At 48.2% G+C, this 18,709-nt stretch overlaps 1 protein-coding gene across 1 annotated transcript in view; it reads right to left on the bottom strand.

Annotated features, from left to right (window-relative positions):
* Positions 1-215: 215 nt before the first annotated feature.
* The window catches only part of diaph2 (diaphanous-related formin 2), a 417,030-nt gene continuing 398,536 nt past the window's right edge, over positions 216-18,709 (bottom strand). Inside the window, exon 30 of the mRNA XM_048230740.1 lies at positions 216-365. Coding sequence (XP_048086697.1) covers positions 298-365 — 68 coding nt within the window. The 3' untranslated portion in view covers positions 216-297. The remainder of the gene's footprint in view (positions 366-18,709) is intronic.

Here is an 18,709-nt window from a genome sequence, read left to right as displayed (position 1 = left end):
TTGTCTTCTGTTTTTCGCCTCGTCTCCGTGGCGATGTCGTGGGTTTTCTGTGTGTCTTTTTGTGTCGTAGTTTTTTGTCGTCGGGACCTCGCCCTGGCCATGCATTCTGCCACAGTCTGTCCACCGGTCAGACGTCCTCAGTGTCCAGTTCCCCTCCCTCCCTCCCTCCCTCCATCAAACCTGACCTCCTACTCCCCACCCACCCCAGTGTCTGCTGTCCACACTTCCTCCCCCTGGCCTTACTGGTCTCTTTGGCACTTGGCTGACGTCTGTGGATGTCCGGTGAGCTGGGGGTGATCATCGGGGCAGCAGGCTGGGGTTGTGGCGCGAGCGGGACCTCTCCAGACCAGCACGCCGGTTATCTGCTGCAGCGAGACACAGAGAGAGAGAGAGACAGAGACAGAGAGAGAGAGAGAGAGAGAGAGAGAGAGAGAGAGAGAGAGAGAGAGAGAGAGAGACAGAGAGAGCGAAGGAAGGGAGAGAGAGAGAAAAGAGAGAGAGAACAAAGGGAGGGACTAATTAAGTGTGAGGAAGTGAGTCTAGAGTGGGGCGGAGAGTGTCTGGTGTCATAGTAACTCCGCTGAGCTCTTGATCTGAGCCTATACTCAAGAGCTCCTCTACCAACTCTCACATCACAGGCAGCGCACACACATGCTTATTAAACACAGACACACACACACACACACACACACACACACACAGAGACATTGCAACAACAATATTCATACACACTGCACCCCATCAAAAGAGACAGATCTTCGACAGAGCTCTGGGGAAAAAAGAGTACATCTTGAACGAACACTGGAATCAGACAGACTAGTGAAACAGGGAGTGAAGGATGGAGACATAGATAGAGAATGTGTGTGTGTGTGTGCATGTGTATGGGTACGGGCCAAAAACAGAAAATGACAACATTACAAAAAACAAAAAACAAAAAGACAACATCCACCCCATTTGCTCCAAGACGACATCTGTGAGACATTACTGCAAAGCTGTGTCGGTGCATTAGTATTTGTTGCATGTCCCCAATCACTCCCATCGGTACAGCCACACACATAGAAAGTGCCAGTCTCCACTTGGCAGGCGCGGACAAGTGGCGCCAAGGAGCGGTCAGTGACAGGTGGACTAGGTAGTGCCAGCCTTTACCCCATGGATGGGGTCCCTACCACGCCTACACTCTGGCGTGCCTGGCATCGGGCGGAGTGCCGCACGATGGCCGCTCGCTCGCCTGCTCGCTTCTCTGCGCCAGTCAGGAGGTGCCAGGTGCCCGGCGTGGCGTGGCGTCCTCCAGAGTGGGCATTGTTTAACGGTGCCCGCTGCCATCCATCACGTCAGGTAATGAGCTGCGAGCGAGTGAGACAGGGTCACGCGTGTGTTCATCTGGGAGAACACACGCGAAGCAGCGCAAGCTCGCTCGCTCACGCTCACACACACACACACACACACACATTTCTGTTGCGAGAGAACAATACAGATGGCATACAGGAGGAGAAAGGAGAAATAGGTAGTGAGTGAGAGAAATGGAGAGAGAGAGGGAGAGAGAGAGAAAGCGAGGAAGAGATGGAGGGAGAGAGAGAGAGAGGCAGACCAACATAGAAAGAAAAAGAGAGATTGGGAAAGATAGAGTGAGGACCAACAAAAACAGAAAACAGTGAAAAAGAGAGGAATAAAAGATAAATACAAACAAAAGAAAAAGGGTGACGCAAAATCAAAGGAGAGACAGATGGCAATGCCAGATCACTTCCTGTTCCCTTTGCTAAAGTTCAGACTCCTGACCTTCTTAAGGTCAACCACTTGGCACTCACATCTTTTCATCCACACACACAAAAGAAAACTTCAAAACTGGAAAAAAAAAAAAATACATGCAAGGTTTCTTTCCCAACCTGCCCGAGGGCTTGTAAATTCTCTCCCACAATGCACTTCTGTGCATTCTCACATTAGCAGCAGCATGAGCCAAGACAGGAAGAGGAAGAAAAGAGAAGAATAGAGGTGGAAGAAAAGCCTATTCAAGAACGGATGCGAGGAACATAAAGACACGTAAAGCAGAAGAAGAGTAAGAATAAAGAGGAGGTGGAGGAGGAAGAGGAGGATGAGGAGGGCAAGCAGCAATGCGATGTAGGAGGAGAAAGAAAATGTTCATCATATCTCCGGCTTCATTTGCAATTCCTATAAATGTGCCCTCATTCCTCGTGGAGCTCTGAGCGCGCACACTCAGACCTCTCCAGCATTCAAAGAGTCCGCTTGGAGAATAAAGCAGGCTTTGGCTGATTAATACGGGGTCACAGCCGCGCTCACAACGTGGGAGGGAGAGTGAAAGAAGATTAAAAAGAAATAAGACCACAGAGAGAGAGAGAGAGATAGAGAGAGAGAAAGAGAAAAAAAAAGAGAGAGTGTGATAAAGGGAGCGAAAGAGAAATATGTAGAGAGACAGACAGGGAACGAGGATACGAGTGGAAGAGAGGGAGAGAGAGACAGACAGGGAACGAGGATACGAGTGGAAGAGAGGGGGAGAGAGACAGACAGGGAACGAGGATACGAGTGGAAGAGAGGGGGAGAGAGACAGACAGGGAACGAGGATACGAGTGGAAGAGAGGGAGAGAGAGACAGACAGGGAACGAGGATACGAGTGGAAGAGAGGGGGAGAGAGAGACAGACAGGGAACGAGGATACGAGTGGAAGAGAGGGAGAGAGAGAGACAGACAGGGAACGAGGATATGAGTGGAAGAGAGGGGGAGAGAGAGACAGACAGGGAACGAGGATACGAGTGGAAGAGAGGGGGAGAGAGAGACAGACAGGGAACGAGGATACGAGTGGAAGAGAGGGAGAGAGAGAGACCAGCATCAACACTACGACATGTTTTCAATTGTTTTAGAAGATGTCCCCTATGTTTTGAGGTGCAATAAGGAGACTCTATTTTCTGGAATTGAAAATGGAACAAACTATTATAGCTAGATTTTGAGAGGCCGTGATGGAAGAATCAGAACATTTACCAAAAGGCCCGGGAAATAGCAGGTGAGAGACAATACTTGGAGATAATTGCTTCAAGCACAACAGATTGACTACAAGCCCAGATGCACACGTAGACACGCACACACGCACACACACACACACACACCAACACAGACACACAGTCAATCAACACTGACAGAAAAATCTCCCAAATAGGGAAAATAATGTTTGTGCAATCCTTGTTGCAACTGCACTGCTAGTGAGGAGAGGATGCTCTCCCATTCCCAGGAGGAGAGCTCTCCACCAACCTCCTCCCCATCCTCATCAATCTACAATTGAACGACTTGAACAGCGACAATTTCCACCAAGGGGCCCCATATTACGGCTGCACACCTCTCCACGGGTGGAATCAAGAAGTCCCGGCAACTTCAGGGAAAATCACAGCCCCGGAAACTTCAAGGAAATTTACTGATGGCAAATCTGTCTGTGGCCATCATTGTGATAGGTTTATTTTCTATTGGCAATCTGTTTTTCATGGAGGTGGCCGCTTCAAGGTGTTGAAGAAGCACAAAAACAACTAGGTGAGGAAAGTGGTGTGTGTGTGTGTGTGTGTGTGTGTGTTGCTGAGAGAAGAAACCAAACAAAGGCTAACAAAATACAACTCCCAGGTTACCATGGGGGAAAAATGGTGCCATTCTTGGACTTAACGTAACATTAACAAGGGTACTATTGTGTCTTGGTTTAGCATAAGGGTGGTGATGACTGCATGGTACAGGTGAGGGGAGCAGCAAACTGAGTGCCTACCTGAGCAGGTAAAGCAGGCCACGTAGCACTCGAGCTCACATAACAACGAGCCATGCTAACATGCTGCAGATACTGAGGAGCAGATCGTTTTTTTTGCGCCCACTTGAGATGCATTTTCTTCCCAACGTGCGCGTAAAAACATGCAGTGATATGCACAAACAGCCTGCACTTAGATAAAACCACCGACCGCCTGCCACAGGAGCTGAGACTGGCAATATGCGCTTTTCTGTGCCATGCATATGCATTCATAGGAGGGTCAGGGGAAAGTGGGACTTCTGTATAAAAAGATGGGAGGAGAAGTGTAAAATGCGACTAGTTAGGTATTCCCCTGTATGTTCGAAAACTGCCCATCTGCACGTCTGTTTTGCGGTGCAATGCGGTCTTGTAAAAGCAGGTGTTATTCCTAATTGCGGTTAAATGTGTCAATAAGAGAAACTTTCAAAGACAACAGAATCACTATTCAGAGCACCAGTTTCATGTCTTTGTACTATATCAAAAGCAACCTTAACTTTCGCTGGCCTTTCAAATGTCTTACTTTCACGTCATCCAGTTAAACTTTCCTACTTGCTAGATTTGACCAATCCTCCACAGCCTATGTGCACAAGTAGTTTGAGTAGAACTACTGCTCTTCATTATCTCCCTGCTTGTTGACATCTTATTATGTATTGTAGTATTATTTGATGATCGCCAAACGTTTGATTCCTTTTAATGTTGTCATCAGTTAACTTCATTTGGGCTTGTGATGGAAGTATGGTGTTCAGTTGTGAAAGTTCGCAAATTGCAGTAGGGGGCGGAGAAAGGCGCTGATTACCTGATGAACGGCAGGTTTGATAAATACCACATAAACTGAAGAAGCTCAGTGTGTGGTTTCAGCGGGTTGGCCATGGCGCTGATAACGCTGTGTTCGCAAATCTACTACGTACATCTGGCCCTGAGACTATAACACACACACACACACACACATACTCGCACGCACACACACATACTTACACTCACACATGCACACGTACTGTACTTACACGCACACATGCACACGCACACACACACACGCGCACACTCACACGCACACATATTACAGTCTGGCTGACAGCGAGAGAAGTCAGATGCCATTTGATATGATCATGGAGGACCAAAGGCTTCACAAATGGTTCCGGCACATTCTTCCCGAGGAGATTAAAAGCCATATTGGGCTTGGCGATACCGTCATCTTTTTCAGTAATTACATGAAGTTACATCATGAGAGTGGGACTCCTTGGAGCGAGGTTTGCCTTGTGAATAGACGAGCAGAAGAAAAGAGAGAAGGAGAAAAGTGCACTTCATGCAAAGAGCCTCTGTAGTCCTTCATTTAAGTATCAGACGGCAACAAAGGAGGGACATAAGTCACGCTGGAGAGATTATACATAGGAGACTTCATTACTATGTTAATGTCGGGGAGCTCCAGTCAATCAAATCCACCTCAACAAGAGTATTACCTACATGATAAGGCCCCGTCACTGTGTGTGAGGCAAAGGCGCAGTTATCTTCAAAGATCCCTCAAAACAGACAATTTACCTGACCAACACATACAGAAAGACACTTATATTGAATACACACCTACATACACATACAAACATACACACGCGCGCACACACACACACACACACACACACACACACACACACACACACACACACACACACACACACAATCTCTCTCTCTCTCTCTCTGTCTCTCCTCCCACAAACTCTCGGTCATATACACTTAAAAGCATTTTGAGAGTATTTCATATTCTCATAATGCCGGGAAAAAAAAGCAATAAAAGTGATTAAATCTCTCTGGCCGGGTGTGTTGACACACTGTGTTTACTCGCTGCTCCAGAAGGCGGCCTGGCAGTGGTCACAGCGGCAGCTATCTGTGTCCTTCATCTCCTGCCGGCCCGTGCCGGGCACTCTTCAGCTCGCCCAGTAATTGAGCTCCAAACCCAGGAACAAGATATACAAATGGAGGGAGGGGGGAGAGAGAGAGAAGGACCAGAAGAAAGATAGAAAGATGGAAGGAGAGAGGGAGGGAGGGAGACAGCAGACAGAGAGGGATGGAGAGAGAGAACGACCAAAAGAATGAAAGAGAAATGGGAGGAAGTGAGGGAGGGAGGGCGAGAGAGCCAGATTTCTTTGGCCTGAGTTATGGTGCAGGGCGGGTGAAGACTACAGTGGCATCAAAACAGACCCTCATTTAAAGCCAAGGAGTAATTGCTTTCAAAGGGAAGAGAGGAGAGAGTCAAGTAGGGAGGCAACTCAAGATCAAGCCAGCGGAGAGCGGGAGGTCAGAGCAGTAGCGGTGGCCAGGGAACTACTTCAAACTGATGGACAGACACAAAACACACAAACACACATACAAATACACACACAGATACATACAGTACACACACCCACACACACACGCTGAAATACAATGTTGCGGACAACTCAACTATGAAAAGACACAAGTAAAGTTATAAACATCCATGATAATTAGAAGTAGCCAAACCAACGGAAATATTTATAAAAAATAGGTGTAGATCAGTTTGATCACAGCAGAGAGAAATAATCGGGGAAGCAAAGGCAAACGCTGTCCCCAATCCTGGTGAATAAAAAAGCTTTAACATGTAAACACATATTTCCATATACTATTTGTACACAATTCCATGTGTTGACATCCATCTACAGTAACTTCTAGCTGCTCAGCTTCTGTTTCAAGGCAAGTGAATGGATAGAATGTTCAGTGAATGCACTGTGCATAATTGTTGATATGGTGCAGTAATATGTGAGATATTAATTCATTAAGCATAATTGTGATTTTCACATTCTTTTAGTTGCAATAAAATGAAGAAAAAAGCTTTGATGTGTAATTATATAAAAGTGCACAAATGATTTTAATAATATTTCAATTGTGCTAAGATTGAGAATCCAATTATAGAAACTCATCATGATTCACTATGTATAGATTTCACACACACACACACACACACACACACACACACACACACACACACACACACACACACCCAGAGAGAGAGAGAGACAGAGAGAGAGAAAGAGAGAGAAAGAGAGATAGTGTGTGTGTGTGTTTTTATGTACATATATATATATATAATCACAGATTTTGTTTTATGACTGTTATTTAGTTTTGTTCTAGATACTGTGTGCTTTGGCAACACTTTCTTCATGAATTGTCATGCCAATAAAGCGCTTTGAATTTTAATTTGAGAGAGAGAGAGAGATTGAAGAGAGAAATTGGAGGAGACAGGAGGGGGAAACAAACACGGCAACTGAAGACTCAAATTGACCTAAGACAGGAAAGCAACATAGTGACAAAAGAGTGTGACAAAATGTCACCTTTGTTCATTCTCCCTGCCCAGTGGAGGTGCGGATGTTTAGAGGAACCCTGAGATGTGTATCAGACTCCAGCCCAAAAGAGGAAGTACCCACAGAGACACAACCCAAACAAACTTTCTCCTTGAAAACTCTTTCAACTGAATCAGAAACAGACGCAAGTCTGTCTCAAGCTTCTCTTCTTCTCTTCTACTCCTCAACTCACTGTGAACTCATTGTTTCTTCTTCCCTTCTACTCCTCCTCAACTCACTGTAAACTCATTGTTTCTTCTTCCCTTCTACTCCTCCTCAACTCACTGTGAACTCATTGTATATACAACTGCAAGTGAGGGAGATATGTTGTCTCCAACATGGCAGTTTGTTAAGACGCAGGATAATCACAATAATGAAATTTAAAAGGACGGGCAACCCACATGACAAATCAAGAGTGACAGGGGCCTTGGCGTGCTTATTCCCCCTTGCCTCCCGACTCCCACTTTTCAATCAAAGTAGCTCCCTGTTGGATGGGCAGGCTGGGCCGTCTCTCTGCCAGAGTGACCCAGATATTATATACGCACCGTCTTGACTCCGCCATTTGGCTCTCCTCTCACGATTCTCTCTACCTAGAGGAACTGCATTAAAGTTTCAGGCTTCCCACTGAGAAAGCCACGTTCCGTTGTTTAAAATGGACTGCATCTTAACAGATTTCGCTACAGGCGAACTCACCCAATGCCCCCATCCCCCCCGCCTCCCCCTCTCTCTCCCTCGTCCTCTCTTTTGCCATTGTCCAGTTCTTTTTCCCCTGGCTCACATTCTTTCTTTCCCGCGTGCTCCCCTTTCTTCCCGCTTGGCCAGCACTGAAAAAGAAGCCCCTGTCCGAGAGTAATGTCTCCTGACAGCTTGGCACACACTATCGGAGCACGGGAGCTGGAAATCACCGAACACGTCCATAAACAAATGCTTATTTTTAGAGGAGGGAGCGAGGCAGCCGTTTTATCTCCACGCCAAGGAGATGTTTGACAGGTTTGTGTCAGGGACGAAGGGGCGCGAGGAACGATTGAGACAAAGTGGCGGATCGAAGATGCGCGAGCGACTGAAAAATGAAGAAACGAGAAAGAGTCGAAAGATGGGCGAGGGCTTTGGAGCGGACGGAAGTCTCAGGCCACTTCCTGGTGCATCTGGAGTGCCAGAAAGAAAGGCCAGACCCCTTTTCCCCCTCTTTCTTTCCTCGATCTCTCTCTCCCGCTCTCATCATCCCTCCGTTAAGCAAGAGCCTGCTGGAGTGCCAGGGCCCGGCGTTTGATTGAAAATGAAAAGCTTGACAGATTCAAAGTTGACGTGATTTCTCATTGGTCGGCTGCTCTGTGTGCCAGACGCGCTCCTTTGGCATCTCCGCGCAGGCGCGGCATCGCAGTGTGAGGCGGATGAGTGGCACTCTTCCGGATGCTTCCTGACACATACGAGCCGAAGCCTTGTCCGAAAAGAGAAGGCAGAAATCACAAACAAATGCCCCACACCATCTGTCTTTCCTTTTACTGTTTCTTTTTCTTATTTTGAACATCGATTGTGGCCTTGGCCATATCTCAACTCTCAGGTGTGCTTTGAAGGGTTCCAAAAAAATGTAATTATTGAATAAATTGTTAAACTTGAAGGACACTAGCCACAGTGCAGACCTCTTCCAAGGCCAAAGCAGAAATATCTCACAATTTTAAAGAAAAAAAATGTGGATCTTTTCTGACATTTGGATGCATTTAAATCTGACCCATGCTACTCCCATTCACATAAGTACTAAAAATGTACTGCCATGTAGTGTTTGTGCAATCCTGCTGATAAACAGACAAACAGCACCAAAAAACATAATGTCCTTGGTGGAGGTAATATGTTCTAAAATCATTTTCAGCATTTATCATTACCGCTACCAATTCCTTACAATTCCCATGTCTGAAAATATCATTTTTACCTAATCCTAACAAATGCTGCATATGTCTGATGGATCCCGATACATTATTACACTATTTAGTGCCATGGTTACCTCTTTAGTGTTCATATTACACTATTTAGCGCCATGGTTACCTCTTTAGTGTTCATACTACACTATTTAGTGCCATGGTTACCTCCTTAGTGTTCATATTACACTATTTAGTGCCATGGTTACCTCCTTAGTGTTCATCTGCAATGTAGGACACATCCAGTGATTATATCCCTACATTTGTTTGAGTCGCGACATGGGGGGCACATGACCATGTGTGTCCGGTCACACTGCACACTGTGGGCATGTGTGTGTGTGTGTGTGTGTGTGTCTTAGAGTGTGTGAGAACCTGCATGTGTGTGCGTGTGTGTGTGTGTGTGTGTGTGTTTGTGTGTATGTGTGTATGTGTCTGTTTGTGTGTGTGTGTGTGTGTTGGAGTGTGTGAGAACCTGCATGTGTTCACGCATGGCATGGTGTGCTGTGCAGCCGGGGGCTCTTGCGGGGGGAGAGTTCATTATCAGCCCGGGGCTCTAGCTGGGTGCCAGGCCTGTGTCACGCCGGGGGCAGATGGGCGCGCGGGCCGGAGAGCGAAGCCCAGGCCGGAGTCCGGAGCCCTCGGCCCTCCGCGCCAGAGCCGTGGCTGGGAGACCGGATAATCCGCCGGGGGCCCCCGTCGCCCCCGCGGCCCTGAGGGGGGCCCCCCCTGTGCCAGCTCCGTCCTCCAAGACTGACTGGGCCGTGGCTGGACGCTCCGGATGCCGGTGGAGAGGCGGCAGGAGGAGGAGAGTGTCCTGCTCCAGACACAAGCTGGGCCAGACTGGTGGTGGCAAAGTGCTGACCTGGTTCAGAGCTTCACATGGGCACCGGCTGGTGCCAACCACTCACCACCGCCACCGCCTGGCTACCGCGGTGGCACAAGGTCAGAGCGAAGAACAGAGGGAAGCAGAGAGAGAGGGAAAAAAGAGTGAAAGACAAAGAGGGAATGAAAAAGTGAGCACTTTTATAAGTGGGGATTTCGCTGCAGGCTCACACTCTCATCACCTACTGCAGTGTGCTGTACGTGTCTCTTTGTGTTTGACTACAAGCAGGTTATGTGTGTGTGTGTGTGTGTGTGGGTGTGTGGTGGTCGGGGGGTTGATGGGCAGAGAAAAGGAGGGCGGCTGTAATTACGCACGGACCGCACAGCCGAGACGGATGGAGGTGTGGGCAGCCGTGCGGCGTGATTACAGAAGACAAACTCCACTGCTTAAGTAGGTCTGTTCAAGCTCCGGCATACACACATGCCAGAGGAGGAGGAAAAAGAGGGGGAACAGGAGGAACAGGAGGAGGAGGAGGAGAAAGAAAGGTGGGAAGAAGGAGGAGGGGGAGGAGGAGAAAAGGGCTCTGTGATTGACAGTGGGATAAGTAGATGGAGGGATAGTTGGACAAATGGATAGTAAGATATAGTTTGACAGACAGATGGCAGCGTAAATGGATGGTTTGGCAGCATGATAAGGTAAATAGACTGATGGATCGCTAAACAAATAGAGGGAGAAAACGCCTGGTGCGGATACAAGCGAGAAGAAAAAAGAGAAAAGCCAACATGATGGGAAGGCAGATACAGAGATAAACACAGATGGATAGTGTTGATACACGGAGATCGATAGATTGCTTTATTCCTTTTTTTTTACTCCTCAAATAAGATTTTTTCTTTAGGTGTATGATGAATAACTGAGAGATAGAGAGGGAGAGAGAGAGAGACAGATAGAGCGAGTGAGCTTTGTAGTGTGACGAGAGGCAGGAGGAGGAGGAGGGGTGTAAGGCATGTCTCCATCTCTCCTTGTACTAAATCTGAGGTAACACAAGGCTGTCACTGCCTTTAAACATCCTTCTGACGGAGGTGGGCTCTATAAATCTCACTCGATAAAGCCATCCGTCTATGCACCATGAGGAAAAAAAATGACAGATATGTATGCACATACACACACACACACACACACACACACACACACACACACACACACACACACAGAGTACATGGCAGACACCACGAGGCTTTCCTTCAGCCACCACAAATCAAAGGCAGGTAGAGACGTCATGAAGATCAAAGGCAGGGTAAGAGGAGAAGGGGAGGGAGGAAGAATTGAGAGAAAGCGAAGACGCTACCCAGCTCACACCGCTGGGCAGAACAATTCTTTCGGTGTCAACCTGCACTCGCTCACCACATCTCCCCTCAGTATAGGAATCAGTGGGAAATCAGTGAGGTTAGACATTTTAGGGCGGCAAAGTGCTTCAGAGAGTGGCATTGTATCAACTGTAATACTACTAGCTAGACTCGGCATTAGACGCAGACCCCAAGTTTCAGCTCAAGAGTGATCGGTCCAGAACAGCAAGCATCAGCCAGCCCAACACACATGCTTGTTGACTGATAGAAAAAGAAAGAAAGGAAAAAAAAACCCTCTTGTAGGATATCTGTGCAAACAACACCTGGACATGTCCGCTCTGCGATAGCAGTCTGCCCATGCGATGTTGTGATCCACGCGATGCTGTGATCCATATGATGTTGTAGTCCGCACGGGATACATAAAAATGGAAAACAGTGGGGGGCTAATGGCACAGATGGGGAAGTGAGTGTAAGCTAAACCCAGAGGAGATCTCTGGGTGCTGTTCTGAGAGTCCGTTAGGGCCTCCACACAGCAGCTTGAACTGATCTGGGCCAGATGTGGGCCAGAGCATCCCAGATAACAGAGATCGGTACTATTCAGAAAGGCCTCTGTGTGAGGCAGATTACAGCACATACATCAGCTTGGGTGTTATGGTTCAGTGTGCAATCATGTCTTGCAGTGTACTCTTAACAGAGGCCTATCATCCCCACAGATGTGTGTGTGTGTGTGTGTGTGTGTGTGTGTGTGTGTGTGTGTGTGTGCTTTCTTGTGTATGTGTGTGTGACAGAGAGAAGGGAGGAGGGTGGGCTTAGCCCTCTTAAACATCTGATGTGCCTGGACAGAGCTACTCATACAGGTCATTTTCTCCCCCGTAACAACGGAAAAGGCCGGCTGGCATCCATCAGATGAAAGCTTTTACCAGTTACAAAATGGTCTCTCCAAGCTACTTACACCAACTTTCAAGGCTCACCTTACACCCCTCTCAGACTCTTCATGTCTCCTTTCAGACAGCAGGGCTGAATAAAACATATACTATTTTTTTTTCTCCCGCTACACTTTTATTTATTTATCTATCTATCTGTCTTTGATGTCTTTTTTTCGCACACACAAAAAGCAAAGAGTAAAGAGATTACTGGGAGAGATGGGGGGCTGAGGGGCGTCTTTCCTCAAGTGCATCCAGCCCATTTGTGGGAAGCTTGGAGAGGCACGCCAAAGCCAGTTCCTAAATGATTCATGCACGCAGGGACGGACATGTGGCCTTGGGCTTGTCCAGTTATAGCCTCATGCGAGAATACCTGCTATTTCTCTCACACAGCCCACCTCTATCCCCAAACACACGGCACACATCTGAGGCCCGCTCTGTTCCTGTATCAAGTCTGAATGCAGTAGGTGTGCAGTAGCCTGCTGCCTCTACCCTCATGGTGCATCCTGGAGCCCATTCTCCATCCACATCTCCTGTCTCTTCCTTTGACTTTCTTTTCACTGCTACTCACTTCCTGTCTCCTCCCAGGCTGCCTCATTCAGACAGGTCTCCTTCTGCAGACTTTCTAGCTCAGCTCTTATTCCAAACCCATACGTCAGGCTGGCTGCTATCTCTACCGGAGCTGTAAGGCTCAAATAGCTGTAGGGCTCTGCTTGCTGCGTGCTGCTCTCTTAGAGGTGAATGAATGACAGCTGCAGCACCTCAGCCCTTATTCTGATACATCACCCCCATGCTGTCACTCTGCACTAGGTGACGTTTACTGAGAAGCAGAATGTGAGGTCACTTCCTGCAGCAGTACTGTGGAGAGTTGGTCCCAAGGCCCAGGCCTGTTCCTGTTCCCGTTCCCGTTAGCACACAGAGGCGAAGACATATGCATCCCCTGTTTAATTATGCTAGTTTGGCTCCTTCAGCTCAAACAGCTGCAGTGCTTCCTGGCTTGGCTTGGATGGGGCTTAGCAAGGGATATGAGAAGCTGGTGGTGGAGGACGACACATGGATGGATGGATGGATGGATGGATGGATGCTTGGGGAGAGCAAGAGGGCGAGCGAGGGAACAGGGACAGAGAAGGAGGGAGGGAGGGAAGATGTTTTCGAGCTTCCGCGAGGCTGAGACACATCCCCGTAGACATCCGGGGCGACAATAGATTCCGTGCAAATGAAATATTCATCCCAGCTTCACTTATTCATGGCAGAGAGGACGAGGTGGTGCGGGGTGGTGGTGTGCGGGGTGGCATCTCGACTGGGGAGATCCTCCAGAGATGCCGCTCACATGCCAGGCGCTCGCCACTTCACCCGCAAGGTTTTCAATAAAACAAGCAAACAACACGGCTCCTCCACACCTATGAATAAGTCAGCGTTCCTGAATAAAGTGCCTGTACACAGGCTCCGCTCTGCTCCCTCCCTGGGCGCCTCATCACACTTTTATGGTCACAGCACGTGGGCAACATCATCCCACAACTAAGAGAGGGGCTCAGGAGAAGGTGTGTGTGTGTGTGTGTGTGTGTGTGTGTGTGTGTGTGTGTGTTGTAGGTGTGTGTGTGTGTGTGTGTGTGTGTGTGTGTGTGTGTGTGTGTGTGAGAGTGTGTGAGTGTGTGTGTGTGTGTTGTAGGTGGGTTGGGGGTGTATAAGGAGAGCTAGGGAGGACCATGTCCAGGGCACGGCAGGTACATGCTTTAGGGGCATAAGGGCACTTCCCCCGCAGCACTAATTGGCACATCTCTTTCGCCACATCACTTCAATCGTCTACATAATATTCATACATTCATGTAAGTGCACAACACACACACACACACACACTCTCACACACACACAGACTCTCACACACACACACACACACACACACACACACACTCACTCACTCACCTCACACATACACACACACACCATGCAGTTTGTATGCACCTGCTATTTGCTGCTGAGCACGCTCTCCGTCCTCACTTCTCTAGTGCTTCAAATGGCCTCTTGTGTTTAATAGCAGAGTGACCCGCGTCTTCTCTATGTCCAAACACTACCCGCACAATTTAAAAGATTTGCACATGCAAAGGAAAATGCATTTTTGGAGCGATCGGACTCAAGAGGCACGTACTGTATTTCCTATAGGGAATTATCCATAGTGTAATTTCCACAGGGTATTTTCCATAGGGTATTTTCTCACAGTGATAGTGGCCTTCTAATCTAGATGAGGATTTGGGGCCTAAAGCTGCCTGTCATTCCTTTCTTTCATGTATCTTAGAACATAAACAAAGCACTCATAAACTAGTGATGTCAGAAATTAGCCTGTCTAGACTACTCTCCTAGAAATCACAGGCGGTTGCATGTTACATTTGATATGCAGAACTCCTGCATTCAGCTCATTTCAATGCAGCCAACATACATTGGAGATCCGCTAGTAGGCTAGAAACAAAGAGAAATGGCATTGTGGCATATTACATTACATTACATTACATTTAGCAGACACTCTCTGACCAAAGTGACTTGCATATGTCAACTATATTACAAGGTGGGAATTGAACCGACAACTTTCAGGCTACTGCATCCACTCCAGCTCCTTATCCACTATTGCATGCTAGCCCAGCTCCTTAACCACTACTGCATGCTAGCCCAGCTCCTTATCCACTACTGCATGCTAGCCCAGCTCCTTATCCACTACTGCATGCTATCCCAGCTCCTTATCCACTACACTACTACTGCATGCTAGCCCAGCTCCTTATCCACTACTGCACGCTAGCCCAGCTCATTATCCACTACTGCATGCTAGCCCAGCTTCTTATCCACTACTGCATGCTAGCCCAACTCCTTATCCACTACACTACTACTGCATGCTAGCCCAGCTACTTAACCACTACACTACTACTGCATGCTAGCCCAGCTCCTTAACCACTACTGCATGCTAGCCCAGCTCCTTATCCACTACTGCATGCTATCCCAGCTCCTTATCCACTACACTACTTTCTGCATAACAGCCCAGCTCCTTATCCACTACTGCACGCTAGCCCAGCTCATTATCCACTACTGCATGCTAGCCCAGCTTCTATCCACTACTGCATGCTAGCCCAACTCCTTATCCACTACACTACTACTGCATGCTTTTAGCCCAGCTACTTAACCACTACCACTACTGCTGCAGCCCTGCTCCTTAACCACTGCATGCTAGCCCAGCTCCTATCCACTACTGCATGCTAGCCCAGCTTCTTATCCACTACTGCATGCTAGCCCAGCTTCTTATCCACTACTGCATGCTAGCCCAACTCCTTATCCACTACACTACTACTGCATGCTAGCCCAGCTCCTTATCCACTACTGCATGCTAGCCCAACTCCTTATCCACTACACTACTACTGCATGCTAGCCCAGCTACTTAACCACTACACTACTACTGCATGCTAGCCCAGCTCCTTAACCACTACTGCATGCTAGCCCAGCTCCTTATCCACTACTGCATGCTAGCCCAGCTCCTTATCCACTACTGCATGCTAGCCCAGCTTCTTATCCACTACTGCATGCTAGCCCAACTCCTTATCCACTACACTACTACTGCATGCTAGCCCAGCTCCTTATCCACTACACTACTACTGCATGCTAGCCCAGCTCCTTATCCACTACACTACTACTGCATGCTAGCCCAGCTCCTTATCCACTACTGCATGCTAGCCCAGCTCCTTAACCACTACTGCATGCTAGCCCAGCTCCTTATCCACTACTGCATGATAGCCCAGCTCCTTATCCACTACACTACACCACCACCGGCATGTGTTGGCTGGGGTCTTGGCTGGAGGTGGACGACTGGCCTGCCTGCCCCCCATGCTATACAGAAATACTATAGAAAAGACTCACAGAACCCACTGCGAGAGCTATCAGAGAGCAGCCGCACCATTTAGGGAAGATGTATAGTAGGATGCCAGCAGGGTGCACACACACAAACCATCAAGGTTGTGCTTTTATGAAAAGAGGGGGGGGGGGGAAATAGGTCACTCTCTGAGCTGGTGGCACTGTTGCCGTGGCCACGGCCCTGCTGCTCTGTGGTCTCGCACGGCCTCTCATGGCTGGCAGCGCCCGCGGCTACACACCTGTGTCCACTCCGCCTTCCCGGGGATCAATTAGCATTAAAGTTTCAACCAGAGTCGGCCCATCCACACACACACACACACACAAACTGGTGAAACTGTGTTACAAGTGGCTTTATGCTGTTGAATGAAGCACAATAAGTTCAAATGGAAAATCTACAAACTTTTATTTCTTAGCTATGGGCACTACTATGCTATAGCAGCTATGACAGAAGCTATACAAGGTTTGAGGTATTATAAGGCGTTTGTTTCCACCACAAACAGTGCATTACTTTCCTGATGATACACACAGGGTCAGATATTGTTTGCTTATTGTCACAATGGGATCAATTAACACAAACGTTTCAGCCACGATTGCCCTCAAAGACCCCCTTCTTCACCTTTTACTTCCATTCCTTCTTTTTTTTAAAACAAATAATAAAAAAAAGGAACAAATCTATACAGCATGTTTGCCACAACACTGACACAAGCTCTTCTACCCTCACCTGCCAGAGGCTGCCCTACCAAACCAACCTGCCTGGGCTTACTACTAAATACTAAATGGCTTCAATAACAAAACAAAAGATCAACATGGCCTCACAAGGAGTCAATAAAAGGATATAAATTGGTCAAAGTGCACGTTGGGTTATCATACTGCAACCTAATCATAACAAAGAACACCAAGAGCCCCAGAAATGACTGTGTAAAATCTGCTCAATAAATCCACAGCAGCAATTTCCATGGCGGTTCAGATGCGATACCACATTGTCTTTAAGAGCACAGCGTTCACGCTTCATAGTCATTACAAAGACATATGCAGTGGTCTGCAGCAAATGGCCTGTTACATCTGAATACCCAGCAGATCTGAGAGGAGGGGAAAACACTAGCAGAGCCTGAGGCTCAGTGTGATGCTGCAGGTGGCTCACCAGTGGATGGGGAAGATGGCACTGGGGTGGCAGAGGTGGGTAGAGAGTATGGGTATGGGTGTGTGTGAAGGGGGATTGTAAGTGGAGGAAACTGTCTTACCCTGAGCAATGGTGCAACAGGAGGTTACCGGGAACAGTCAGGGGCAGGCTAGGATGCTGTGGGTGGCATTGCCCGTTTCCTGCCGTAGGGGGTTGGTGTGTGTGTATGTGGATGCAGGGTGGAGGAGGAGGAGAGAGGGAGGCAGCCGTACCTGCGTAGGCCGGCGGGTGTCACTTGACAAGGCCCTTCGCATCACTGCACGGCCCTCCGCATCAGATCTGACAGATGCGCCTTCAATGCAACGTCCCTCTCTGTCAAGGCACACTGCCCCCCGCCACAACACGACACAGCACCGACCCCCCCACACCCCCACTCCTGTCCACCTCCTACGCCAACCCACGCACACACGCGCACACACACACACACACACACACACACACACACAGACCCCCTCCGCAACTCTTGCTGCCCAGCAACACTGCTTGACAGCTATCAATGGGGATTCCAGCAGAGTCTGCAGGCAGACAGCGGGGTAAACACAGGGAGACGGACCAAAAAACCCAGAGAAAATCAAAGGCTGCTGAAGGTAGCCTATTATTCCCCAAGAGCAGGAAATAATTTGCTGGCAATCTGTGACTCATTTTATAGCTTTTGTACAAGGACCAACTTTTTGTGTGTGTGTGTTTTGTGTGTGTGTGTGTGTGTGTGTGTGTGTGTGTGTGAGAGAGAGAGAGAGTGTGTTTGTGCATGTTTGTGTGGAGGACAGCTACTTTTAACTTTACACTGTATTTAAAATGCCACATTGTGCGTGACTAGAACTACCTAGTGTGGGGTACTGTATATCACCAATTTACTGGATGGTAGCAGGTAATATAATGTATCGTGATTAAGAGTCTATAGATTGCATTTATTACCCAGACGCTGCAGAACTGGGCCAGAGAGAATGTCTTCTATTCAGAGCAAAACAGAACAGCAGTTAACAAAAGAAGCTATGAATATAAAGCATGAATGTATTGCAGCGCCTGGTGATTTCCACTCTTCGGCTCGCTACGCTAACTCTTACAGGAGACAGTGGTGCAGCAAAGCGCCGTTGATTCCTATTGCTTAATTGAAATGAAGCAAGCTGACCTTTGTGCGCTTGTGTCCTGCACTGCCTGGACGGTGTGTCTCTGCTTTCCCTGCGCACGAGTCCTCCCATAAATCACCCGGCGAAACGGCCTGCCCATGACACCGGCGACCTTTTCCCTTGGCATTTCCCATCGGGAGGATCCTCTATTCAGGATCACATAGGGGCCCTCGTGCGCGCGCGCGCGCACACACACACACACACACACACACACACACACACACACACACACACACACACACACACACACACACACGGGAAACGTGACTGCCCGAATGAAGAGCTTAATGAGCCCGAGGTGGCCGAGCTCTCAGTTCCCTGTTCTTTAACAGAGGTAAATATAGTGGAGCGCTAACGGGTGGAGAGGTAGTCTGGTGGTATCGGTGCTGCGGTCCGT

The sequence above is a fragment of the Alosa alosa genome, chromosome 21 (assembly GCF_017589495.1).
Source record: "Alosa alosa isolate M-15738 ecotype Scorff River chromosome 21, AALO_Geno_1.1, whole genome shotgun sequence".
Classification (NCBI taxonomy): domain Eukaryota; kingdom Metazoa; phylum Chordata; class Actinopteri; order Clupeiformes; family Clupeidae; genus Alosa; species Alosa alosa.
Note: the sequence above shows the minus strand (reverse complement) of the source record. Positions and strands in the feature narration are given on the sequence as shown.